The 24,878-nt window shown below is 60.1% G+C and overlaps 1 protein-coding gene across 10 annotated transcripts in view; it reads right to left on the bottom strand.

Moving 5' to 3' along the window:
* The window catches only part of TNRC6A (trinucleotide repeat containing adaptor 6A), a 57,428-nt gene extending 44,830 nt beyond the window's left edge, over nt 1-12,598 (bottom strand). For 9 of the 10 annotated variants that reach the window (XM_054271247.1, XM_054271248.1, XM_054271253.1 and 6 more), the window contains exon 1: nt 316-408. In XM_054271247.1, the coding sequence (XP_054127222.1) occupies nt 316-320 (5 nt within the window). In that variant the 5' untranslated portion in view covers nt 321-408. Of the gene's footprint in view, nt 1-315; nt 409-12,583 lie in introns of those variants that run through there. The other variant, XM_054271252.1, reaches the window with a different exon arrangement.
* Between the last annotated feature and the right edge of the window lie 12,280 nt (nt 12,599-24,878).

Genomic DNA, 24,878 nt, shown 5'->3' with positions numbered 1-24,878 from the left:
GCTCCGAGCCGCTCCGGTTCGCTCCGTGCGGCACCGGGATGCTCCGAGCCGCTCCGGTTCGCTCCGTGCCGCACCGGCGGCCCCGGGCGCTGCCGGCCCCGCAGAGCCAACTCGGAGCCGGGGCGGGCACGGCTCGGCCCGGGCGGGGGGACCGGCACACCCCGCTCCGGGCGGGCGCCGCGGCCCCTCCGAGCGGCCCCTCGGCCGGCGGCGCCGCCGCGGGAGCCCGAGCCCGACCGCGTCCGCCGCGGCTCCGCGGGGCTGCCCCGCCGCCCGGCCCTTCCCCGCCCGGCCCGGCGCCGCCCGCCCCGGTACCTCATGTATGTAAAGTGCTCGGAGTCCGTCCCGGAGGCGGCGGCGCGGGCCCGGCGCGGCCGGCGGCTCTAGGCGGGCTGAGCCCGGCGCTGCGGAGCGGGAGGGCCCGGCAGCTGCAGCCGCAGCTCCGCCGCCATTTCCTGCCGCCGCCGCCCGCCCGCCCCGCGCGCAGGAAGCGAACCCGCCCCGGCCGCGCTTCCGGGGCGCCCGCGCGGGGGGAGCGGGGCCGGGAGCGGGGGAGCGGGAACGGGACAGGAACGGGGGGAGCGGGGCCGGGAGCGGGGGAGCGGGAACGGGACAGGAACGGGGGGAGCGGGGCCGGGAGCGGGGGAGCGGGAACGGGACAGGAACGGGGTAGCGCGGCTGGGAACGGGGGAGAGGGGCCGGGAGAGGGGGAACGGGGGAAGCGGGACCAGGAGCGGGATCCCGGCACGGGGGGGAGCGGGACAGGGAACGGGAACGGGGCATGGAGCGCGCCCCCGAGCCCGTCCCGGGCCGCTCATCGGGACTGGGAGCACGGGAGCCTCGGGCCGGGTCCCGTTCGGGTCACGGAGTCACGGAATCATCAGTTCGGCTGTGCCAGGGGAGTTTGGGGTCAATTTTGGAGAAAGGTTCTCCCTCCGAAGGTGCTGGCACTGCCCAGATCCCCAGGGATGGGCACGGCCCGAGGCTGCCGGAGCTCCAGGAGCCTTTGGCCAGGGATGCTCAGGGGGGGTTGTTGGGGTGTCCTCTGCACAGCCAGGAGTTGGGCTGGGTGATCCCTGACGGTCTCTTCCAGCTCTGGAGATTCTGTGGTCAAGGCTGGAGGAGATCTTTACTTCAGCAGCACTGCCACCGTAACCCCTAAACCCCAAACTACATCACCCAGTGCCAGATCAGACACCTCTCAAACACTCCCAGGGATGGGGTCTCCACCACCTCCCTGAGCAGCCCCTCCAAAGCCTGACCACCTCAAAAGTGAACAAACAATTTCTAATGTCTAATCCGAACCTCCCGTGTCTCAGCTTAAGGCTGTGTCCTCTTGTCCTCCCTCTGCAGCATGGCAGAGGAGATGAGCCCCACCTCACTATGCCCTCCTGGTTGGGGATTTTGGGGAGCAATGAGGTCCCACACACGGATGCAGCCTTTATTTATCCCGGTGACACACAGGAGTTCCAGGCACTCTCAGCAGAACACAGTGATTCCACAGGCGATGCAGGACAAGGCACAGATGGACAGAACATCCATTTCCATGTGTGTTTCCCTGTGTGGGGCAGCTCCCCCAGGGTGCTGCTGCTCTGCCAGCTCTGTGCCGAGCTTGGGGCATCAGTAACCGGCAGATAAAAGGAGTTAATGTCTAAATAACCACACAGACATTGCTCTAAACCTTCCACTGATTGTTGGGTTGAGGGAGGAAATAGAAGAGTCCCAGCACTGGCAAACTTGGTGAGAGATCGATATATGTGAACCTGGAGCTTAATCCAAAACACACAGAGATAGTTCAAATGCAGCAAATGAGGAGTGAGGAGTATGTGAGCCATGCTCTGTTACTGGACTAGGCTTCAGTAACAATATCACAGAAATTAGAAAAATCAAACCAGTCAAAGGACTGATAATGGATTGGAATTGAGACCGGTAATGTCAGGAACACACAAAACCGAGAGTGGACAGGAATTCCCAGTAAATGCTTCTGCAGCTGACAAGCACTCCCATCAAGCTTTTGTTGCCATGGGGAAGTTCTTGCTCTCTCCTGACCCCAGCTGCACATTGGCACCAGCATTTTCCAGCCCAGTTTTTGGCCTTTGCTGTTTTTACCAATGCTGGTGAGAAAAGGAACACTGTTTGATTCCTCTGTGAGACAAATGGGTGCCCTGGGCACAGGAGCCATCGTCCCTGGAAATCTGCTGCAGCATCCCCTGTCCTTCTGCCAGCGTGAGCGAAGCACAGCGATTTCCAGCCGAAGAAGATCCTGCAGTATGAGAGGCAAGGTTTATGACAATGAGAGTAGCCAGTGAGTGTATTTTTGTCCTTAGAGGCTCAGCAATGCAGAGTGCATCGCCGTGAGCTGAGCAGGCACAGCCGTGAAGTGGCAGTTGGAAATCAGTTCCTCGGTGCCTCGTAACAACTTGTAAGTTAATTTGGTCTTGTTTATTTTTCTTCATATGAAAAAGTTTGGACTGTCATGTAATTGTGTGTAACTGAAAGCCATTATTTGCTGAAGTGTGACTCAGCTCTCCCTCGCTGCTCCATTCACAGCAGCCCTGTTTCATGTCTCTTTGGAGGCACTACACGTGGTGTAGGAGGGCTGCTGTTAAGTCTGTCCTCAGTTGGGAAGGCTGATGAATTCATTATGTACTCCTGTTATGTCAGTTTGTTAACTGTATTGTGCCACTGTCAATAAAATTCATAGTCAAGGTCTGCAGCTTGCTTTATTATTTTAGATTGTTCTCTGGTGTTATTTATGCACGTGCTCCTAGCAACTAGACCGCTGCAGCAGTGCCTTTCTTTCTGCATGTAAGAGCTGCAGCTGGGTCCACACCGTCAGCAAAGCCTCTGCAGGAACCACCCCTCCACCACTTACCCCATCATCTCCTCCTTGCATCACCTCATGATCTTACCTCTCACCCTCACAAGCAGCACTTTGCTCAGCTGAGTTCTGACGTGTGTGAAATCCACACTGGTGAATTCCTAGAAGGACTAGGGAAATTCAGGAATCTTCAAATAGGAATAACGTTTTCTTCTAGAAGGAGCAGCAGATTGAGCCTCAGCCGGGCAGCAGCCCATCATCCAAAGCAGGGGTAGTGGGTGCTGGCTGGCAGCAGCACTCAGGTGTTAACCACTCCTGGTCTTAGCCTTAATATGTGCTGAGCGTGGAGTTATTTGGGAACTGGGGCTCTGGAGGACCTTCTCTCCTGCTTACCACAGTTCTTTGGTTCATTCTTTGTCCCTTGGTGCTCTCTGAGGCTTGGACCTCTGGACTTCTTTGCCAAGGACCCAAATTCTGATCCTGCCAGCAAAGGGACAGCAAAACACATCTGTGCTTAAAATGACGTTTGTAACCACCTGGCTTTGGAGCCGCTTCCAGCCTGGAGGGTCGATAAATCTGTGTAATCTTCCCATCTGTGTAAAGTCAGTGCTTCTCTTCCTCATGGGCCCCCTGCCCCAGGACCGCTGTGCTCCTGGGTGGGAAGGAGCACTCTGGGCAGCGTGTGCAGGGAGGAACCAGCTCGTGTCCCCACGATGCTCCCTCCTCACGCTGGCACTGCTGTCCTGCCCTGCGTGGGTCTGCACGGCTCTGCAGCACTCTGCTCACACGTGGCATCAGAAACCAGCAATCATGGAGGCAGCTCCTCAAGGGCAAACGGCGGGCCTGCGCTCAGGGCCGGACCCGCGCAGTTACACTTTCACCACTGGGCAAACATGCCCTCCTGGGCACTGATCCCCAAATACCCTCTCCCAGCAACAGCAGCCACCACCTGCACCCTGCCAGCCTGGCACACGTCCCCATTCACTCCCTAATTAGGATTTTCATATCATCAGAGCAAGGGAACGAACTGCAGGAGGCAGGGAAATGCACTGCCTGAAAACAGTTAAAGAGGAGCTGGCGCCATTTCAGCGTTCCCATCCCCTCCGCCCTTCCCCTTCAGCTGCAGTTTGCTCTCGAGGCAAAGGGAGCCGACATGTTAGAAAATGCTTTCTGCTTCATGTCTGGGGAAAGCAGAGCTGGGGCTGTCTCAGGAGGAGCTCGGGCCTGGGGACGTGGAGAATTTGCCATCAATAACTCGCAGCCGCTTGCTCCATTCAGCATCGTCACACCGAGCGGAGCCGCTGTCACCGGCAAAACAGATTGTTTGCAAAATTGCTCTCGACTTCAGTGTGGTGGCTCTGTGTTCCTCTGCAAGGAGGCTCCTTTCTTTTCCACTGTAGACGCTTTCTTTAAGGATTTAAAAATAGCCCAGGCGACGGCAAGAGGTGGCAACATAAAGGTACTGAGCAGGCAGCACTTCCTGATAAAACAATCCCTGCCCCAGAGCCTGTCAGCGCAGTCAGCTGGGCTGTGTGCTAGAGCGAACATCTGGGGCTCTGAGGATCCTTAATTAGGAGAAAAACCCACAAATTACATAACTGGAAGTCGGTAGCAGAAAGTGCTGGGCTTGCCTTCCAATCAGCCCTGGAAGCAGCTGGCAGCAGACCTGGAAAGGAGGAACAGCACCCCGTGCTGAGGCTGGGGCTTGCCCAGAGGGGTTTGTTTCCCTGGCTGCAGCAGCAGCAAACAGCCAAGGGGTCTGTGCCCGGGAGAACATTCCCTGCCTTCCCTCCAGGCCCCGTGCCTTGGCAGCACTCAGAGCAGGGCAGAGCAGGCACTTGGGGTTATTAAATGAGGATTTAATCCTGCCCTTTAAATCAGCAAAAAAATTATCAAAGATGAAGGATTTCCCTGTGTTTTAAAGCCAGCCCAACTCGCATTCCCTGATCTGCCTGTGGGCAGGCTGCCAACTGCAAAATGGAATCGCTGAGCCTGGATTTCGCTCTGCATCCAGCCAATTACGGCAGCCCCGCGTCCCCTGCTCGGGAGTGGTGCAGTACGAGAGACTGACGAGATCCAATCTTTATTTATTTACCAGGGCTGCATTGCACTTCCAAGGGGAATCACAGCGCTGGGCTCACTGCAGCCCTCCCCGGCCCTGCGCTGCTCAGGTGCCAGCGAGCAGGGCCCAGTCCGAACCCCTCGTGGGGCTGCTGGGGGTGTCCCCAGCCCCAAAGGTGCCCCTGGAGATGCTGCCACAGCAGTGGGTCCGGCCCTGGGGCATCACCTGCCCTGTGGGTGGCTCAGCCAATTTGCCCACGTGAATTCTGCTGGCTCTGCACGTGCTGGACTCCCTTCCACAGCCACGGCTCTTTCTAGCTCGTTTCTAGGTTTCTGCTAATCAAAAATACAATTTCAAAAAATCGTGGGGCATTTTTGGAGAGCTCACAGAGCTGCAAACAGTCAGCCAGAAGATAGAGATGATGCATGCATGGAGAAGGGTTTCCCCTCCTGTTTGTGCCCCCCAGTCTCAGCTGCTTGTGATGGCTCATGCAAACACTGATGATGTTCACAGAGGAAACGGCTTCCCCTGCCTTCAGCCCAGCTACACCCACGGCAGAGCTCGCCCGTCCTCCGGGGCTGATCTCGGCTGGTGAATTGGTGAGAGGGACGGGAGCGGCTTCTCCAGAGGAAGCGCCAGAGCCCCGGGAGAGGAGCGGGAGCGCCCGGAGCCCGGGAGGGGCCGGTTCGGCGGGGCCGGGCAGGGACTGGGGCCGGGCAGGGCTGAGAGCCCCCCTGTCCCGGGCTGAGCTCGCCTGTCCCGGGCTGCACCCCTGCTCATGCTCACCTGCCCTGGGCTGCACCCCTGTTCACGCTCATCTGTCCCGGGCTGCACCCCTTTCCCGCACTCACCTGTCCCGGGCTGCACCCCTGTTCACGCTCACCTGCCCCAGGCTGCACCCCCTGCTCCGTGCCCTGTCCCACACCGAGCCTAGCAGCCCCGAGCCCTTCCTGATCAATGCTCATCAATCACCTCGCTCACACCTGCCCTCTCTCAGCACAGAGCCACATTAACAGATTTCACCCGTTTGCTTGCACTTCTCACTGAAACGGCGCAAACAATCCCGGCTCTGTCGCAGACCAGCTCTTTTTGTGCCAGCAGTACGCTCCGGTTCAGGCTTCAGAGAGCCATCAGTCTGCTGAGTTTCCTAATTATGGAGAATAAAATGGGGCCAGGACACACTTTATCGAGCAGCACCACAGACCACAGCAAGAGCTCTGGCACTCTTTACCTCCTGGGACTGTCTCCAGGTGGGGAAGTGTCCTCGTGCAAAGTCATGGCAGTGCTGCCAGGGCGGCTCCTCCAGCCTCTGCCGTGCCTGGGCCACAGCTGGCACCTGCCTGCTCTGCCTGTGGGACCCTGAGCTCCCGATTCTCCCAGTGCTCCCAGTTGCAGGCACAGTAGTGGTTACATCTCTCCATGTACAACCATGCAGTGAATCACTGAGGAGAGTGTCTGAGGTTCAGCACTATGAGAGGTCCCTCCAGTGAGACCCTGGAGATGAGCTTCTCGTGCCCACTGCAGCTGCAGCCCTGCTGGGCAACTGAGGCTCTGAGTGATGTGGCCCAAGGCTGGAGGGGTTCCAGTCCCGTCCGCCCCCCAGAGCAGCAGGGCAGGACACGCTGCTGGACAAACTGCCCTCAGCTGCTGCCCAGGATGGGCTGCCCAGCTCCTGCTGCCCTCCCAGACTCCTGTTTCAGGGCACAGCTTCTCCTGGAGACTTTTGTTCTGGGCAAGGCTGGCACACAGCTGCTGCTTCTGACCTTAACAAAGTATTCCCCGTTCTCCCATTTTCCTCTCATTTCCCTCCTGCCTCACTCCGTGCTCTGAGGGTTGTAGGGATGCCCTGGGGAGCACCAGCACCTCGGCAATGACACTCCACAGCCCCCATTGTGTCCCCTCCTGGCTGCCTGCCTGTGCCCTGGGGAAGATCCACAGGGACCCGAGTGCCTGCAAACCAGAGCCCCACAAAGCCTCAGTAATACCCCTGTGGATGCATGCACATACCTGTGCATCCATGTCTGCACACCTGAGCAGGTGTGTAACACCTTCCCTTGAACTCCCTGCGAGGGTGGATATCACAATTAATGGATTGCGCTGCCCAGCAGGCCGGCCCTGGCACAGCTGGCAGTCACACGGGAGACGGGCAGCAAGCTGGCCAGGATGGCAGCTCTGGGCTGGAGCTCACTCCGGCACTTTCCTCTGCCAGGGGCTGGAATCTTCGCTCCTGTCTCAGTTCAGCAGGTCTGGCTGCCCGAGCCTCCAGGACCGGGCTGTGCTGAAAATGGCACATCCGACCGTGCAGGGGATGCCAGCCGTGCCTGGGGAGGGGGACAGGACACTGTCCCCGCTGGCTCTGCCCGGCGCTGTGCCCGCACCGGCCCCGCCGGGGGAGGAAACGCCGCGTTCCCGCCCGGATTGGATGCCACGGATTTCTGAGCAGCTACCGCACCGATAAAACAAAGGCTGCTTTGAAATGGATGCCTGGGCTGGCCGGCTGCCAGCGCCGGGCGGGAGACAAAGGCTGCGAGCACAAACCAGCGCTGGCAGCGGCGAGCCGAGGATGCTCTGCGGCAGGAGAGCGCTGCGGTCGCCATGGAGACACGGCCGGGAGGGGAGGAGAGCACCGCACCGGGAGCCCCGGGAGCCCCGGAGCCGAGAGGGACCGCAGGGAGAGCGCCTGAGCCCTGCAGAGGGGCTGGGACAGCGAGCTGGCGCTGTGCCGCCCCAGGGACCCGGCCTGACGAGGGGCACGAATGGCATCTGCCAGACACGCAGTGAAAATGAGGGGGGATCCGTGGGGGAATTCCCTTTCCCCCTTATTTCATCGATGCAAAAGCTGTCTGGGGGAAATATTGCTTTAACGAGTTCATGCAGGGGGCACAAACCCCTGGGCTGGCCTGGGCAAGGACACAGACAGAGAACAGGAAAATCTGTCCCACACCCTTCCATACAGCCCCCGTGGCTGTGCAGGGCACACAGGCAGTGGGAAGCAAACCATCGTTTTTAGCCAAGGGAGACACTCAGGTGCTGCCACAGTGAGGGCTGTGTAAACAGCCAGAGAGACAGATCAGACACAGCAGAGCTCGCTGTCAGCACACACAAATAATGAATGCAGGCTGACAATCCCCAGGGAGGCACTGTTCTAATAAATGACGTTTAGATCTATAGCTTTAACAAGTCGTCCCAAGCCATCACATTGTGGGTTAGGGAAAGGGAACCCATAACCTGCCCTCAGTTCTGGAGAGGGTCAGGGAGGCAGGAATACAGCTGTGAGGAAGGTGATGGGGACACTTTCTGTGCCTGCAGATTGACCACCAGAATCCCTCGTCGGTGATAAAAATCACCCCTGAGTTTTCAATACTGAACTGTGAACGCTCCCTGGGCCAGCCCCAGGGCTCTGCAGCACAGGGAGGAGCAGGAGCAAAGCCCAGCACGGTGAGTGCCCAGCAGAGCTGTGCTGGGCCCCTCCTGCCAGGCTGGCACCTCAGGTGGGTGTTTCTCCATGGAAGCCAAGCCCTGCAGAGTCCTGGATGTCCCCACCCAGCCCAGGGGTGGCTGTGACAGCCACAGGGCCCTGTCCCCACCAATCAATTACCCAGCACCTGCTCCTGCCCTCGCAGCAGCAGCTTGTCATCAGCCATCCCCGGGACTCGCTTGTTCTTGTGAGCAACTAAAACTTAATTTATCTTATTTTAATTAAAGCCCAAAAAAATGCAATAGCCTTTGATTTCTCTCTTTGCTTTGCAGGGGGAAAAAAAGCCAGAAGGATAAAGGGAGAGGCAAGAGAGAAAAGGCTTTGAGACAAACACACACCAGCTCTGTTGGCTTTTATTTTACGTGTAGCCCTTTCCTTAAAAGAAATAATTACGTTTCAAAACCTCCTTTCCCCGTTCTGAGCACTGCCTCTTTCCACATTAACGCTATTTGCATGCGCCATCTCCTCCCACCCTTCAATAATTTAAACCTTCATTTTTTATTCACTCAGTTGTCAGATTCATTTACATATCATATCTCTATATTTAACACTGACTTTGCTCCCTTGTTTTGTTTTTAAACAGGAAATAGATTTCCCTTCTAATTTAGCCAGGTCTGGGGCAGGGCTGGCTGGGGGGATCAGGAGGTGCAGTGGGGCTGGAGGGTGCTGGGGTCTCCTTTGGGGGCTGCAGCAGTGCTGGGCAGCCCCATGGCCAAGCCCTCACCTCCATCAGCTCCAGGGAGCTCAAATGTGGCCTCATCCTCCTCATCCTCTCCCACGCCCATGGAGAGATCCCTCCATCTGGGGAGGGTTTGCCCGGGGAGCTCTGCCAAGGATGCTCCAGGGCCCGCTGATGGTTTAAAGGGCCCGAGGGTTTGGTGGCAGCTGCCCCTGGGTGGGCACCGATGGCTCCTCTGGCACATTCCCAGCCAGCCCAGCACGTTCCCAGTCAGCCAGCACCAGCCTCCAGGGAACTGCGCTTTGCCAGGTCCAAAATAAACTCTGTTTCAGGAGGAAATGGCTTTCCTTGCTCCCAGGAACACGTTTGCAGTCCTGGATGGGAGATTTCCGAGGGATTTTAGTTGGAATTGTCCCTCTCACCTGTCCCTGCCCGGTGGGAGGGGCAGCAGGATGGGCTCAGCACCAGCTCCCCACTATAATGCTTAAATTAACAGGGAAGTTTTGGTAAATTGAAGAATGATTTTCTCTTGGGAACCGATCATTAAATTACAGCATACTAATGAAAATTTACAGCATCTGGAGGGAGGCTGGAGGGAGGGGCAGGGGAGCAGTTTGTCGGTGCTTTCCCTTTTTCCCTGGCGGCAGCAGGAGCTGCCAGGGCCCAGCCAGGGGAGATGGACACGTCCAGGGGGTCTGAGGGATGGCACCGACCACGGGGGAAGGTGCAGGGAGGGCAGTGCAGCCCCCGAGACCCCAAGAGGGGCGGCAGCAGGGGGTGAGACCCCTCCGTGGTCTGTGTCAGTGCTGCGGGCTCGGCTCCTCCATCCTCCCTGCACGGCTCCATCCTCCCTGCCCAGCTCTATCCTCTCTGCACGGCTCCATCCTCCCTGCCCGGCTCCATCCTCCCTGCACGGCTCCATCCTCCCTGCCCGGCTCCATCCTCTCTGCACGGCTCCATCCTCCCTGCCCGGCTCCATCCTCCCTGCACGGCTCCATCCTCCCTGCCCAGCTCCATCCTCCCTGCCCGGCTCCATCCTCCCTGCCCGGCTCCATCCTCCCTGCACGGCTCCATCCTCCATCCTCCCTGCCCAGCTCCATCCTCCCTGCCCGGCTCCATCCTCCCTGCCCGGCTCCATCCTCCCTGCACGGCTCCATCCTCCCTGCCCGGCTCTATCCTCTCTGCACGGCTCCATCCTCCCTGCCCGGCTCCATCCTCCCTGCCCGGCTCCATCCTCCCTGCACGGCTCCATCCTCCCTGCCCGGCTCTATCCTCCCTGCCCGGCTCCATCCTCCCTGCCCGGCTCCATCCTCCATCCTCCCTGCCCAGCTCCATCCTCCCTGCCCGGCTCTATCCTCCCTCCCTGCCCATCTCAGCTCCTCCATCCTCCCTGCCCAGCTCGGCTCCGGGCTCTGCCGGGTCTCTGCAGAGGGGTCGGTGCCCCCTGGGTGCCCACTCCCCTGCCCAGGGCCGGTGCCAGCCGTGCCCATCGCCCTGGCAATGCTGCTCAGCAGCTGGGCAGGGAGCAGCAGCGGCTCTCGCCGTGTTTTTCCAGTCCAACTCAATTTCCTCAGAGCCACGAGGCTCGATAGCTCCGGGGGCAGAGGCAGGAGCTGCCTTTGGGGAGGGGGCGCTGGGGAGAGCTGTGTCTGGGCGGCTCAGAGTGAGGAAATGCGGATTTTTTTATTGCTTTGACCGTACATAATTTGAATATTCAAACTACTCTGGAATTCATTGAATTATACATGAATTTCCCAGGCAGCACTTTTGTAAATCTTGAAAGGCACGAATGTCTTTTTCACTCCCTTCAAAACCTTGGCTAACCCTAAATTCATTTGTTTTTAAATTTTTAGGAATCCAGATCAGTCTTGTCCAGAATCACCTTGAGGACGTCACCTCCACTGCTGGGTGATGCCAGCGTTAGTGAGGGACACGTGTCAGAGTTTTATGGCAGCGTTCGGGCCAGCCCTGCAGGGTGAGAGATCCCTGAGCTCCCTCCCCTGAGCCTTTCCCAGCCCCAGAAAGCTCTGGGGAGCCAGCCAGGGGCTGGAAGGGAAGCAGGGACCCGCGCAGCCCCGTCTGCAACCTCTCCCTAGTTAGCTCACTCCTCATTATCCTTCCCTACCCTTTTAATTTCCCTCTAAACCCAACCAGCTATTGCTGTTCAAACTGAAATAATTAATTGGAACAAAATTGCCACTGTAGGAGAAAGGAACGATTAAACCCATCCAGCGGACAATGGGGCAATCAGAGCCTAAGCAGCTAATTACAGGGATGCGGGATAATAACGGGGCCGTGGGGCCGGGCGAGCCGGGGGAGGCTCGGGCTGGGCTCGGCTCCGGGTTAGCGCCTGCTCCGAGCAAATGGGATATGCGGGAGGGAATTCCCTGGCTGGGCCGGGCAGCGGGAGTGTGGGGCCCACAGACCTGGCACAGCCCCACAGGGGCCACGCTGCACACGGGTGGGCACACGGGTGGGCACAGGGGGGTCCGTGTACCACACACGGGTGGGCACAGGGGTGGGCACACAGTGTCCCTGTACCACACACGGGTGGGCACACGGTGTCCCTGTACCACACACGGTGGGCACACGGTGTCCCTGTACCACACACGGTGGGCACACAGTGTCCCTGTACCACACACGGGTGGGCACACGGTGTCCCTGTACCACACACGGGTGGGCACGCCGTGTCCCTGTACCACACACGGTGGGCACACGGTGTCCCTGTACCACACACGGGTGGGCACACGGTGTCCCTGTACCACACACGGGTGGGCACGCCGTGTCCCTGTACCACACACGGTGGGCACACGGTGTCCCTGTACCACACACGGGTGGGCACACGGTGTCCCTGTACCACACACGGCTCTGCACGCCGTGTCCCTGTACCACGCACCGGGGTCCGTGTGCCGCAGCCGTGCACAGCCCGTGTACGTGTACAGCCACCGTGGCTCCCTCCCTGCCCACATTAAAGCCACATTTAGCTCCCAGTCGGGGGCCTGGGACCTTCCTTACCAAAGACGTTTTCCATCTCCCCAGCCCAGCAGGGCGAGCTCACGGCGCTGTGACATTGGCAGCGGTCACGGTGCCCACGGTGCCTCCCCAGGGACGGCACAGGGAGCTCCTGCTGCCCAGAGCACATCAATCCCTGACAGCTCCCGGTCCCTGCAGCAGCAGCTCCTTTCCTGAAGGACTTCTGACTGTGGTTGGAGCTTCTGACAGCCCAAAGGGCTGCTGGATGCACTCGGGGGGGTTCTGATGCTGGGGAAGCCAGGACTGCCCTCAGCCCTCGTTCTGCGCTTCCTGCCCCAGGGATAACCTGGTGATGGGGAAATTGCGGCTCAGGGTCTGTGAGATCAGCGGGAGGACAGCGCAGCTCCCACCACCTGCACAGGGGTTTGTGTGACTGCCAGGCCTAAGTGGCGTGGAAGACACAAACCACCAAAATCACACTCACGACAAGGAGGGGGAAAGCGGCCAGAGTCAACCCGGTGCACATGCAAGCACAGAGCAACCGTGTGGAAGAGTGAGCAGCTGCCTTACTGCTCCCAGTCTTCTGGCACCGGAGGGTGGGACACTGGTCTTGGCACTTAGAGGGTGACGGCTCTCCTGTGACCTTCATGGAGACAAAAGACAGAGAGGGTTCAGAGCAGCGCTCTGGGGGCTGGGACAGGGACAGGACCATCCCCACGGGAGACCCAGCAGAGCTGGGCTCTGCAGGCTGCACCACGAGTGCCAGGCTCAGGGGATGCTGGGCTGGGCACCACACCCTGCCCAGGCCCTGCTGCTGGCGGTGGCACAGGGGGCACAGCTCAGGCTGCCAGGCAGGCTGAGGCCCTGACGCAGCAAATGTGCCTGGCAAGCTGAGGAGGCTTCTGCCAAAAAAAAGGTTTTCTATGATTATTTTCAGTGTGGCTAAGCTGCAAACGCTGTGCTCTGTCTCCACCCTGCAGACTGGTAGTAGTTACCAGGATCCCACCTGGGATGGGGCCAGCCCTCCTGTGCCCCTGTGGGCGCTGTGCCCTGGCTGCTCAGCACAGCACACGCTCTGCACTCTGAGCAGGCAAAAGAAAACGGGATGGGCTACAGGAACAACTTTGTGGCTCCACTTTCAGAAGTTCAGTGAGAGCAGACGAGTCTCTGCAATGTAAGTGTCACCCACCCCTGCAGAGCCAAACACGAGGGGCTGGGTGCCATCCTGTGGTCCCTCTGGCACTGCCCATGCCCCTGGACCAGCTGCCCAGCCAGAGGCAGCTCCCTGCAGCCCCGTGGCTCCCCGGCATGCAAAATGCCATGATGTCAATTCCAATTGACATCCAAATTCCAATGTCAGGAATTGCATCTCCCCCTGAATGCTCCGAAGAGAAGGACAGACACCAAGTGCAGACTTTGCTGCCTGCTCTCCCTTCCAGCCACCTCCACCTGAGAACAAACAGCCTCAGCACAGGCCCACGGCCCTGCCCGCACAGCCCAATTAATCACACTGCTCAGGAAAATGTATTGGCATAATTAATAACAAAAGGCATCTCTATTGGCCTCTGCAGAGCAGCAAATCATGAGGCAGCAACACTTGGACGTGTTGACCTGGGTATCATAAATAATCCATCAAACCATCCCTGCCCGCTCGGGTCTGGGGAGGCACAAGAGATACAAAAAAGATAATTAAACAAAAGCAAGATGGACTGCAGGGGTGCCCCATTAATCACTCCCCATGCTGTGGGGATGGGACTCCCAGTTTTGCCCTTTTCTCTGCAGAGGTTTGGTTTGTTATGGGCCTGGAAGGGGGCCTTCTTCAGAGACACCTTCACAAAGGTCCCCAGATATTCCAGAGATCCCCAGAGAAATTCCAGTGCCTTTCTCCTTCATTGCTATTGTCGGCTGCTGAGAGACTGATGTGTGTTCAGTGGGAGCCCTTCGAGGGGCAGATCAGGTGAGGGATGAGGATGCAGCTGGCTATTAACTGAAACTGGATTTAGCATCCCATTAGGGAGATGGTGTTTGGCAGCAGCAAGGAAAAGGTTTGCTGAAAGAGACAAAAATATTTTCAATGGAGAAAGGGAATCCTCTGGCCAAAACAAAACAAAACTAACGAGTTTGTTTTCCTCAGCTGAGAGGGCCAAGAGGCTGTGAGTGATCTGGAGGAGCTGGGCCCCGAGGCTGTACCTGGGCTTTGGGGCTTCCATTGAAGCTTCACCTACTGAATTAGTTTAATCATGTCTGTCATTAGTCATCTTTGAGTCCTCATTTGGATGCCATTTAAAGGGGATTAGAGGAAATCTCTGCTCTTTATTCCCCCACAGTAGTGATTAGCTCTCTGGACTCACACAGCATTTTCATATTGATGGAAATGAACTCGTAACCACGAAATCCAATGCCTCCACCATGGAGCAGGACCCAGAGCTTGTGCTGGGGGAGGAATTGCTGGGATGACACCTGGGGGGCTCATCTGTGCTCAGGGCTGAGGATGAGGGGCTGGGAGGAGCCTCAGGGCAGTTCAGCACCGTAAATGCTGTTGGGTAAGGTCTGGCATCCTGGGAGGGGAGCACCAGGTTCCTGGGAAGAATTTAATTCAGGATAGACCTGACTGCAGGTGCTCCAAAATCATCAAAGTCCGTGAAATACACGGAGGAAAGCTTCGGCTGGAGATGCAGTTGGTGTTGTTCCAACAAGTGGGAAATCCTGCAGAGGAATCCTCTCCCCGAGGAGCGACTCGGCTCCCCAGAGGCCCCCGCCGGCGCGCAGGGCACTGAACAAACATTTCCTAATCCAAACCAATTCAGAACCACCTGTTGGGCAGTGCCAGCAGCTGGCAGCTCCCCAGGCGCTCCGTGCCGGGCTCGCCAGCTCTGCTCGGTGCCAGCACCACCCATCCGTGCCTGGCAGAGCCAGCCCGGCCCTGCCCGCACCCGAGCGGCCCCGGAGCCCGGGACCCCCGACCTGAGCCCGCCGCGTCCCTCCTGCCCGCCCCGTGTCCAGAGAAACGCCGCGGACACAAACGGCGCCGTGACACCACGCACAGAACCGCGGCCCGGAGCTGCCTTCGCCCGCCTGCCGCTCGCCGGGGCGCCCCGGGCAGGGCCCGCCGGTGCCAGCGGAGCCGCGGCGGCATCGCCCGCACGGCAACCCCGGAGCTGAAGCATCGCCCGCACGGCAACCCCGGGACACAGCACCCCGGCATCCCCGGCGGCACGGCGATCCCTCCCTCCGGCACACGGAACTCGGCGGCAGCCCGGCGCACGGAGGGACCCTTGTTCCGAAAGCTCATCAATCTTTCCCAGAGCGTTTGGATTAATTGGGAAGGTTACTCACCCGTCAGAGCCGAGGGATCCCGGCGGGAGCGCTCCTCCTGCGCGCCGCAGCCTTGGTGGGGAGGAGAGAGGAGCAATGAGAGCGGCGGCGGCGCAGCGCGCCCGCACCTCTGCCCGGGCCGGGACAGCGCGGGGCCCGGAGCGGGCACAGCCCGGAGCCCTGAGCGGGCACAGCGCGGGGCCCTGAGCGGGCACAGCCCGGAGCGGGCACAGCCCGGGGCCCGGAGCGGGCACAGCGCGGGACCCGGAGCGGGCACAGCCCGGGGCCGCCGGGGCCGGACCCGCCGCACCGAGGGACCCTCCGGCCGCTCCCCCCGTCCCGGCACTGACCTGGCCGCGGCTCCGCTCCGGCGGCGGGCGCAGCACGGCCCGCTCGCTGCGGGGCTCCGCGGTGCCGCTCGCTGCGGGGCTCGGCCCCCGGCTGTCCCCGGCTCCCCGCGCCGCCGCTCCGCCCGACATCGCCCTCGCCATCGCCGTCCCGCCGCTGCGGCCGCTCTCCGAACGAATCCTAAATCAAAGCGACGCCGGAGCCGCTTCCTCGGCTCGGGCACGGCTCCGGATTTGGATTTAGCGTCTACTGAGCCGAGTCCTCGGCGCATTCTGTGCTAAATAACTAAGGTTAATTTGATTTGATGCACCACTTCATTACCATAAACTGCTCACAGTGTGTCAGTCCTCTGTAATTATGGTTCCTTACAGCCGGCATCTTGCTCATTTTCCATCAGCGCTGGAGCTTCCCTGCGATCCCCTCCCAGCCGAGCCCTCCTGCCCGAACTCCCCCCAACAGTAATTAGGTGTCATTTATTCTGCAGTTGACAGTTACACTCATTTGCAAAAACAGGGGCGAGGATGTAGAATTTCCTTTTGGCGGCAGCCACCCTTGTCCCTGGCGGCCGGGACGAGCCGTGCGTGCAGGGCCCGGCGGGAGAGGGGATGCTCGGGGGAAGGCAGGAGCTGTGCTGGGGCTGTGCCAGGCAGGGAGCCCCGGCGGGGACGGGCCGGGCCCAGCAGTGCCCACAGAGAAATCCAAAAGCGTCCCACGGCGGCTGTGGGAAGAGCTGCAGAGGCCGCGACCGGCCTGGCACACAATGGCAAGGAGCCCAAAGAGCACAGCAGCCCTGCCCTGCTCCTGTTGCCAGGCCTGGAGAGGGACACAGCGCAGGGTGAGGATGTCCAGGACAGGAGAGGAGTACCCAGCATGGAACAGCAATACCTGGTAAATGACAGGAACACCCAGTATGCCCCAGGAGCACCCAAAACCTGAGCAGAATAGCCAGTACACCAGAGGGACACCCAGTGCCGAGGCAGAATAGCCAGTACACCCGTGAATCCAGTAGGATGCAGCCTGGGCTCCATCTGCCTGGAAGAGCTGCTGGTGGCTGCGGACCCGTCCCTGGTGGGCTCCTGTGAAGCCCCCAGGCTGCTCACCCTCCCCTGGGCAGGGCACTGCTGAGCTTCCCACCCAGCTGAGCTCCCAGCAGGATGCTCTGCACACACAGCCCCTGCTCCCCACAGAGCAAGCACAGAGCCCAGGGGTGCCCCTGCTCCCCACAGAGCAAGCACAGAGCCCAGGGGTGCCCCTGCTCCCCACAGAGCAAGCACAGAGCCCAGGGGTGCCCCTGCTCCCCACAGGGCAAGCACAGAGCCCAGGGGTGCCCCTGCTCCCCACAGGGCAAGCACAGAGCCCAGGGGTGCCCCTGCTCCCCACAGGGCAAGCACAGAGCTCAGGGGTGCCCCTGCTCCCCACAGGGCAAGCACAGAGCCCAGGGGTGCCCCTGCTCCCCACAGGGCAAGCACAGAGCCCAGGGGTGCCCCTGCTCCCCACAGGGCAAGCACAGAGCTCAGCCATGCCTGCCACACTCACTGATCATTTCTGGCCCTTTTAGCTGCGACATCCCTGAGCTGGAGCGCTGGTGTTCACGCAGACAGCGGCCCCGGTGCAGCCCTGGGCTCTGACGATATAAAATAGACATTGTTAAAAGCCACTTAAGCCTTTCCGTGGGAGGATTGTGGACCTCTGGAGCAGAGCCCAGGGGACAGCCCTTTATTGCCGTCGTGACCAGGTCAGTTTCTCCAGAACCCAGCAAATTATTTATGGGCTGGTTGGGCTGTTAAAACATTAACACATCCATCACCTTGCTGCTGGTCCTGCTCCCGCCTTCACAGCTTGTGTTGGGCTCGGCAATTTCCTGGCTGTTGATTTGCTCCAAAGCTGCTTTTGGAAGCAATCCCCACGCCCAGCTCCCACTGTGTCGGAGTTACAGCAGGACCTGCCAGCTGCTCCAAATCCCTGAGATAATTTTCCCTTCAGGTTCTGTTTCTGCTCCTGTTGCTTTGTTGCGTGGTCCAAACAAAGGCACGATTTGGGTCTTTAGTTTGCAGAAATACCTGAGGGCAGTAAAAATCAAATTTAGCCATCGCCGTTGGAATCTGACCTGCCCTTGAAGCAGGGCAGGCGGTGGGAGTGGGGATGAGGCAGCGCAGCCTCTCCCTGAGAGGGACAAAGCATCGGATCCGGAGCACAAACGGGCTGTGAGGGCTGCGGGCACCGCGGTGACAATCCGTGGTGACAATCGGGCAGGGAGAGGCAGGCAGCGCTTCCCGGGAGGTGAGGACACTCATCCCTGTCTGCAAAACACAGGCAAGATGGAGAGCACACAAGGAATGGGAATTAGTGTCTTAATCTACTGCGTTCACTCTCGTCCCTGTTTCCAATGCCTTTGGCTACTCATTTCCCCGCATCTGATATTTTATTATCATGTCTTTTATGACATTTGCAGATACTTATTAAATCAAAAGGGAGAGCTCTGCTTTGTGTCCTGAGGATCCCAGAGACTCTCTGGAGTGGCTGGGGGTGCCTGGGCCCAGCTGTGCCCTGGCTGAGGGGGGAGCCCCAGCCCTGCCCATTTGGGTGAGAGAAGCAGGAGAAGGAATAAAACCACAGTCCAAGGAGGGATGAGCAGACAGAAAAGCACAGTCCAAGGAGAGCTGGTGGAAGGTCCCTGGTGCTGGAGGGAGGTCCTGGTGGAGGGTCCCTGGGGGTGGCTGCTGGAGGGTCGCTGCTCCCTCTCTTTGCATCAGGAATCTCCCCAGCTCTGCGGGTCCCAGTCCCTTGGGAGAGATCAGCACATGAACTGCACTGGAAGCAGCAAGAGGAGCTGCAGGAGAAGCACCTGAGGGCAGCCCGTGATCCGCAGGGAGCAGCGGGAGCAGAGCACAGGGCGGCAGGGCCGGGCCCAGCGCTGGCAGGGAGTGAGGAGGAGGAGAGGGGAGGAAATCTCCCTGCCTGGGGTGGCTCTGGCTTTGTGGCTGGAGGAGCTGCTGCAGTGGGACGTGGCTGTCCCTCAGCACAGCTGGCGCCTGCCAGGAGCCGTGCCCGGGGCTGCAGGTGAGACCCCAGGGCTGCACAGCAGGCGGGGATGCCGAGCTGGCACCGGGGTTTCCAGCACATCCTCTCCCTCATGCCCCCCTCACTCCTACCACAGGGGAGCATTCGCAGGAGCCGGTTTTGACGGGGACAGAATTCCTGCCGTGAAACTATTACAGAGCCGATTAAACCAAATAAAAATCCAGAATGTGAGCAAAGTGCTGCGGGAGAGGAGCGGGGCCGGGGGCTGGCTGGTGAGCCCGGGGACAGCCGCCTGCCAGGCAGGGACAATCCGTGCGAGCAGCGGGGAAAATCATCCTCCGGCAGCGCCGCCGCGGTCCCTCGGACGGAATTGAACGGGAGCGGGTTTGGGAGCGGCAGCGAACGCGAGAGCGGGGCAGGGCGGACGCCGGTGCCAATGAAGAGCCCGCGGAGCTCATTCCCGCAGATGGCAAATCCCGGCTCCAAACACGAGCCCGGTGTGCCCGAGCCGGCCCCGCGCGTCCGGCCGGACCCCGGCGGATGGCGTGGATGGCATTCGCGTTCAGCAGCACCAGAAATGCCTTTCTCTGCTGCTCCGGCGGGATCCTCAGAGGTGCCTCTGCAGCACATGGCTCCCTTCGGCGGCACAAAGGGCTCGCGGAGGCCCAGGAACGCTCCGAGGGTTAAACACGGGATCGGCAGCTCCTATCGGGTCAGCCCCAGAGAGCTTTTGCGAATAATTAGTTCAAGGACAGAAAACACGAGATCGCTACCGGCGGCTGAGCCCGCGGCGGGCGCGGGGCCGGTCCGTGCCCGCCGTGCCCCGGGCGCTGTGCCCCGCTCCCTCCCGTCCCTGCTGACAGCGCCAACAAAGGCGGCACAGGGCGGTAATTCATCCCCGCCCGGCACGCAGCTGCCCTCTGCCAGCCGCGACTCAGTTCCCGTGGTCTCCAGGGAGATGGCGATGGACCTGCATCCTAATGATGGGCAGCGGCTCCCTCGGGCCCTGCCCGGCCCCGCTCCCGTGGATCCGGATCCGGCCCCGCTCCCGCAGCAGCCGCCGGGGAGAGCGGGGGCCCCGTTCCGGCGGGGATCGGCGGGGCATCCCTGGGGACACCATGGGCAGCGGCGAGGCGCCGGTGAGCGCTGGAACAAACCCTGCATTGTGCGGGAGCCGCCGCTCCAATGGCAGCCCGGCATCACCGCCGAGCGGCCGCACCGAGCGCCCTCGGGGGCGGAGAAGAGGAACCCCCAAAGCCCCGGGCGGGACACGCCGCGGTTCGAGCCCGGCACGGGCAGCGGAGCCCGCGGAACCCCCGAGCCCGGCCCGAGGGCCCTTTGGGGCACCAGGACACTCGGACGGACGCTCGGACGGACACTCGGACATCGGCCGGAGAGGCCTCCCCGCCCTCACGGTGACCCTGCCCGGCCGGGGCCGCGAGGGGCCCGCGCGTGCCCCGCATGCTAATGAGATGCTAATGAGGCAGGCGGCAGCGGGATTAATTGCTGGCAGATTCTGCGGGCTCACTCACCGGAGGGGAGCCGGGCTGCCGGCAAAGGGCAGGGCAGCGCTGGGCAGGGACGGCAGGACACAAACCTGCCGCGAGTTTCGTGTTTAATTTCTTTTTTGTGCTCGCGTAGCATTTGGGGTGACACGCTGCCGCAGCACCGGTGGCGCCATCACGTGCTGGGGTCAGGGCTCACGTGAGGAGCGAACCTGATGAGGTGACACCACGACCCATTTTGCGACGGCCCTAAAAAACTTAGCTGTAAAAACCTAATTTATAAAGGGGTTAATGAAATGATTAATGTTCGAATCAGGCTTCTAACATTTAGGACCAAATAATTTCGAGTGGAGGGGGCAGGAGAGCAAGAGACAGGAATGAAGTGCCAAGATTTTGATGAATATTTAATGCACCCTCCACGCTCCTCAGCAGCTCCCGCGCTTGGAGTGGCGCCAGCCCCGTCTGAATCCGTCCTTTGTTAATAACCAAATCCACACCGCTCTTGTGGGGCGGTGTGTTTGTGCCTCAATCAAGCTGGAATCTGTCACAGCAGGTCGGGAGGGACCCAGTGAGCACCCGCCCATCCCACGGCCGGACAAGGCACCGGGCTGGGGCCCACCCTGCCGCCCCTATAGAACCCTGGTACATCTATATTCACACACTTATATTTAAAAATGTCCACGTATGTCTTGTTTTCCCAGCCAGAAACAGCTGAGGATATTTCCAAAGGCTCGTTCCTGCCTTATCAGGAGCAAATTTTACATTATTTCTTAATTTCAAGCAGAAAATAGCAAGGTGTATGCATTTCTGCAATTCCACAAACAAGTATCTCCCCCCTTGCCTCCTGACCGACCTTCCCTGGGTGGGACCTGCCAGCAGGATTGTCACAACGTGCCGGGGGCAGGCAGGGCACGGGGATGTGACACTGGCACAAGGACAGGGTGACAAACCTGCCCCGGCCCCACTGCGCATCCACCGGCTGTAATTCCCCCCCAGCTCTGCTGCACGCTGATGGACAGCTCAGGGAAACACAGAGGAACCTCTTCCCTCTGGAAATCCAGCGGCGCTGCAGGATCAGAGCCCTGGGGAGAGGGTCGGGGGTACCCGCCAGCCCTCCCTCCTCACTCCCAATTAGTTCAGCTAATTGGGCAGCAGCTCCAGCCCCGCTCCCCGTGCCGTGCCGCTCTGCATTCCCCGCGCCGCTCGCTGCGGGCTGGGCCGCTCCTCATCGGCATTCCCGGCACACGGACACGCTGCCTGCAGCTCCCGGGAGCCAGGTGAGCAGCGAGCACCGCACCGGGCACGGGCGGGGACAGGGGGACAGAGAGGAGCCACCGAGCCAGTCCCCATCTCGGGTTCCATCCGCAGCCCGTCCCCGGGGTCACCGCTGGGCAGCTCCTGGCACCGCAGCACTGGCACTGGCACGGGGGTGATGGGGCTGGGGTGGCCGTGCCAGCCCCTCCCTGGGCACGGGGTGCCAGGGCTGCTGCCCCACCCCGCGGTGCGGCCCTGCGCTGGTTCGGGAGGTGCCGCTGGAGAGCACTCGCGCCTCCGCAGCACCACCGGGGGAGGAGGAGCCAGTGCCAAAAGGGCAGGAAAACCACCGGGATGAGGCAGCCTGCAGCTCTGGGTGCCCGCGGGCCAGCTCTGCAGTGCCAGCCGGGCCGAGTGCCCAAATGCTTTGTTTCCAATAATTTTTTAAAATTAAAAAGCTAATTTTATCTTAACATGACACCAACAGGCATCACGGCATTCCTGGGCTCCAGCCTTCTCTCCCCAGCCACCCCTGCAGTCACAAACCAGGAGATTCAATTATCCAGCAGAACATGTCCCAGAGGCATCCAGATAATTGCAAACATAAGTACAAAATCTGCCACTAATTATTAAAGAAACACCAAATAAGGAAACCAAGTGATGGAAAAGTTGCTGCTGGTGCAGAGACCACCCCCACACGCTGGAAGGGCAGCGTGTCCCGGGGGTGTCTCTGTCCTGGTGGGACCCTCAGGCCCTGCAGGGCAGGGAGAGAGCCCTGAGCCCATCCTAAGCCCCTTCTTCCCAGGAAAGGCTGTTCCAGTGTGGCAGCAGCTCTCTGCCCACAGAGAGCAGCACAACTTTCCCAGGCATTGTCCCGGGGAGGGCTGTGAGATCAGAGAAAAGCGTGAGAAACAATTCTTAAATTCACTTGCTGCACCTGTTGTTGTGAACATGTGGAATGTGTTATGGAGATCTGTTTACTGAAGGGTGGTTTCTTAATTAGCCAATGGTGATGGTGTTTTAATTGGAGGACCAATTAGGTCCACCTGTATCTCAACTGTCTATAAAAGCAGTGGGTTTTTAATAAGTATAGTATAATAAAGAGATTGATTGATCAACCTTCTGAGAATCATGGAGTCAATGTTAATTATTACCTGGCTGGGGGCTTGTGATGACATTCCATCACCTAACACAGTGCCACAGGCTGAACACCCCCAGCTCTCCCAAACTGTCTCAGATGGGGTGGGATGGGATGGGATGGGATGGGATGGAATGGGGGTGCCTCTGCATCCTCCCCACCTCGGGCTGCTGGTGTCAGCCCAGCTCAGATTCCCAGCGCAGTTTGCTCCTGGTCCTCAGGGTCAAGGACACACAACGACAGACAAACAGGGCCAGGGCCACAGCCCAGCCCCGGCTCCCAGCTTTTGGGCTGTCCCATGCCCATGGGGCAGAGCAGAGCTGGCCTTGTCCCCACTCCTGCCCCGTGCCCTGGGTTAGAAACAGCTGGAATAGATGTACTGGGATCCCCAAATCCTCTATTCCAGACCCGAGCACATCCTCTCCTGGCAGGCTGTGGGGACAGGGACACAGAGCACCCCAGCCCCGAGGCACAGCTCACCAGCAGGATGTGCGTCACACAGGACTCAATCATATCTCCAGGGTGACTTCTCCCCCTTGTCCTCGTTTCCCTGCATCCTTAGAGCAGGTCAGGCCTTCTGTGCTGGGCCAGGCTCTGTCCTTCCATCAGCACCATCACAACAGTGACAAACCCAATGAAAACTCTCTCTTTCTGAGAGCATCCTTAGGAAGCCCGGGATTCTGGAGGGCTGCCAGCTGCCCTCGGGGCAGGGCTGCGGGGAGGGAGTTCCCTCCTCGGTCTCTGCTTCGGTTCTCAGCTGGCAGAGCACTGCTGAAGGCTGCTGGCTGGGGAACCACAAATGTCACCCACGTTTGCACACATATTTATGTTTTCCTGTGAAACATCATGATATGTCTGTGCTGCTGGCAATGCTCAAAACCAAACAAAGCAAAACAAAGCAAAACAAAGCGAAGCAAAACATCCCTCTCTGGCAGCTCCCCACTCAAGGAGCTGGGGGCGATGCCAAGGGTGCCGAGGCAGGGCTGACCCGCTGGTCCCTCGGGGGGCACCGGGGGCACGGGCTGGCCCCAGCAGCGCCCGGGAGGCCGGTGCCCCTCACACCCTCGCCCGTGGGGCTGCTGCTGCGCACGGCCACATCACTCGGGCGGCGCTGGCCCCGTGTCACCAACCCAGCGCCAGCGAGCCCGACAAATAACTGTTTGCAGCTGTCATTAGCTGAAAACAAGGCGAATCTGCATATGCTTAGTCTTAATTAGGCAGCTTGGCAAGGAGCCCTCGCTCGCTGCTACCAAACAGCCATTTCGCTCACAAAAGGGTGACAGCAGCCCCGGCGTGTGCACACAGACACACAAACACACGGACCGGATGCACAAACGCCGGCGAAGCCTCGTCCTGTCCCGGCCCCTCGGAGGGTGATGGGGCGGAGGGTGCCCCAGCCCGGGACGCGCGACAGCCATAGCGGAGCTATGGAAAAGAACCCCGAGGAATTTCGCCCCTCGATGCCCCATCGCTAATTACTCCACTCTCATTTACCTCTCAAAGGCACGGGCGCTGGCGGAGCTCGCGGGGGCATTTCCGCGCAGGACGAGGAGCAGGAGGAGAGGCGGGCCGTGCACGGCGTGGCGCTGGATCAGAGCCGGGAGCGGCGAGCGGAGCGAAGGGAAGCGGGTCAGGGCACGGCAGCGGCGCCGTCCCCCCGTGCCCGCCTGACGTCAGCCCGGCAGCGGGGCAGCCCGGCCGGCTCTGCCCGGCTCCTTCCTCCCCATCACCATCCTCATCCTCCTCCTGCAGAGCCCTCCCGCCGCCGCCCAGGGCAGCCGGGCACGGCCCAGCGGGCGCTGCCCCACCGCCGTGCGCACCGACTCAGCCGGGCCGGGTCCGCCAGGGAGGCACCGCTCACCACGGGCTGTCCCCAGGGGCACCCGCGCTGCTCAGAGCGGGATCCCGAGCCAGGCTCCCTGTCCTGCCCCTTCGGAGCCCCACACATCACAGAGGGGTCACCGCCGTGTCCAACACCCAACTAACAGTTCTGTTTAAAACATCAACACCTGGTGAGCAGCGTTGGGAGAGAAAGTGCAAATTACAGCGAGTTTAACCCTGTGTGCAAATGTGTGCTGCCGGATTCTGGACTGGTTTTAGCTGGAAGGGACCTCAATGACCACAGAGCTCCAAGCCCAATGGACAACAGCTCTCCAAACAAACCAGGACAAAGCAGCCACGTGGCAGCTTCGTGTGTGACCTTACCTGAAGCAGCCAGTACCAGCACTCAGAGGGGCTGCAGCTTTGGGGCCATCCCATGTTCTACCCTACAAACCCCTACTCC

This window comes from Melozone crissalis, unplaced genomic scaffold (genome assembly GCF_028551555.1).
Source record: "Melozone crissalis strain CALT ecotype California unplaced genomic scaffold, PUWL_Pcris_2 ptg000012l_1, whole genome shotgun sequence".
In the NCBI taxonomy this organism is placed as follows: Eukaryota; Metazoa; Chordata; class Aves; order Passeriformes; family Passerellidae; genus Melozone; species Melozone crissalis.
Note: the sequence above shows the minus strand (reverse complement) of the source record. Positions and strands in the feature narration are given on the sequence as shown.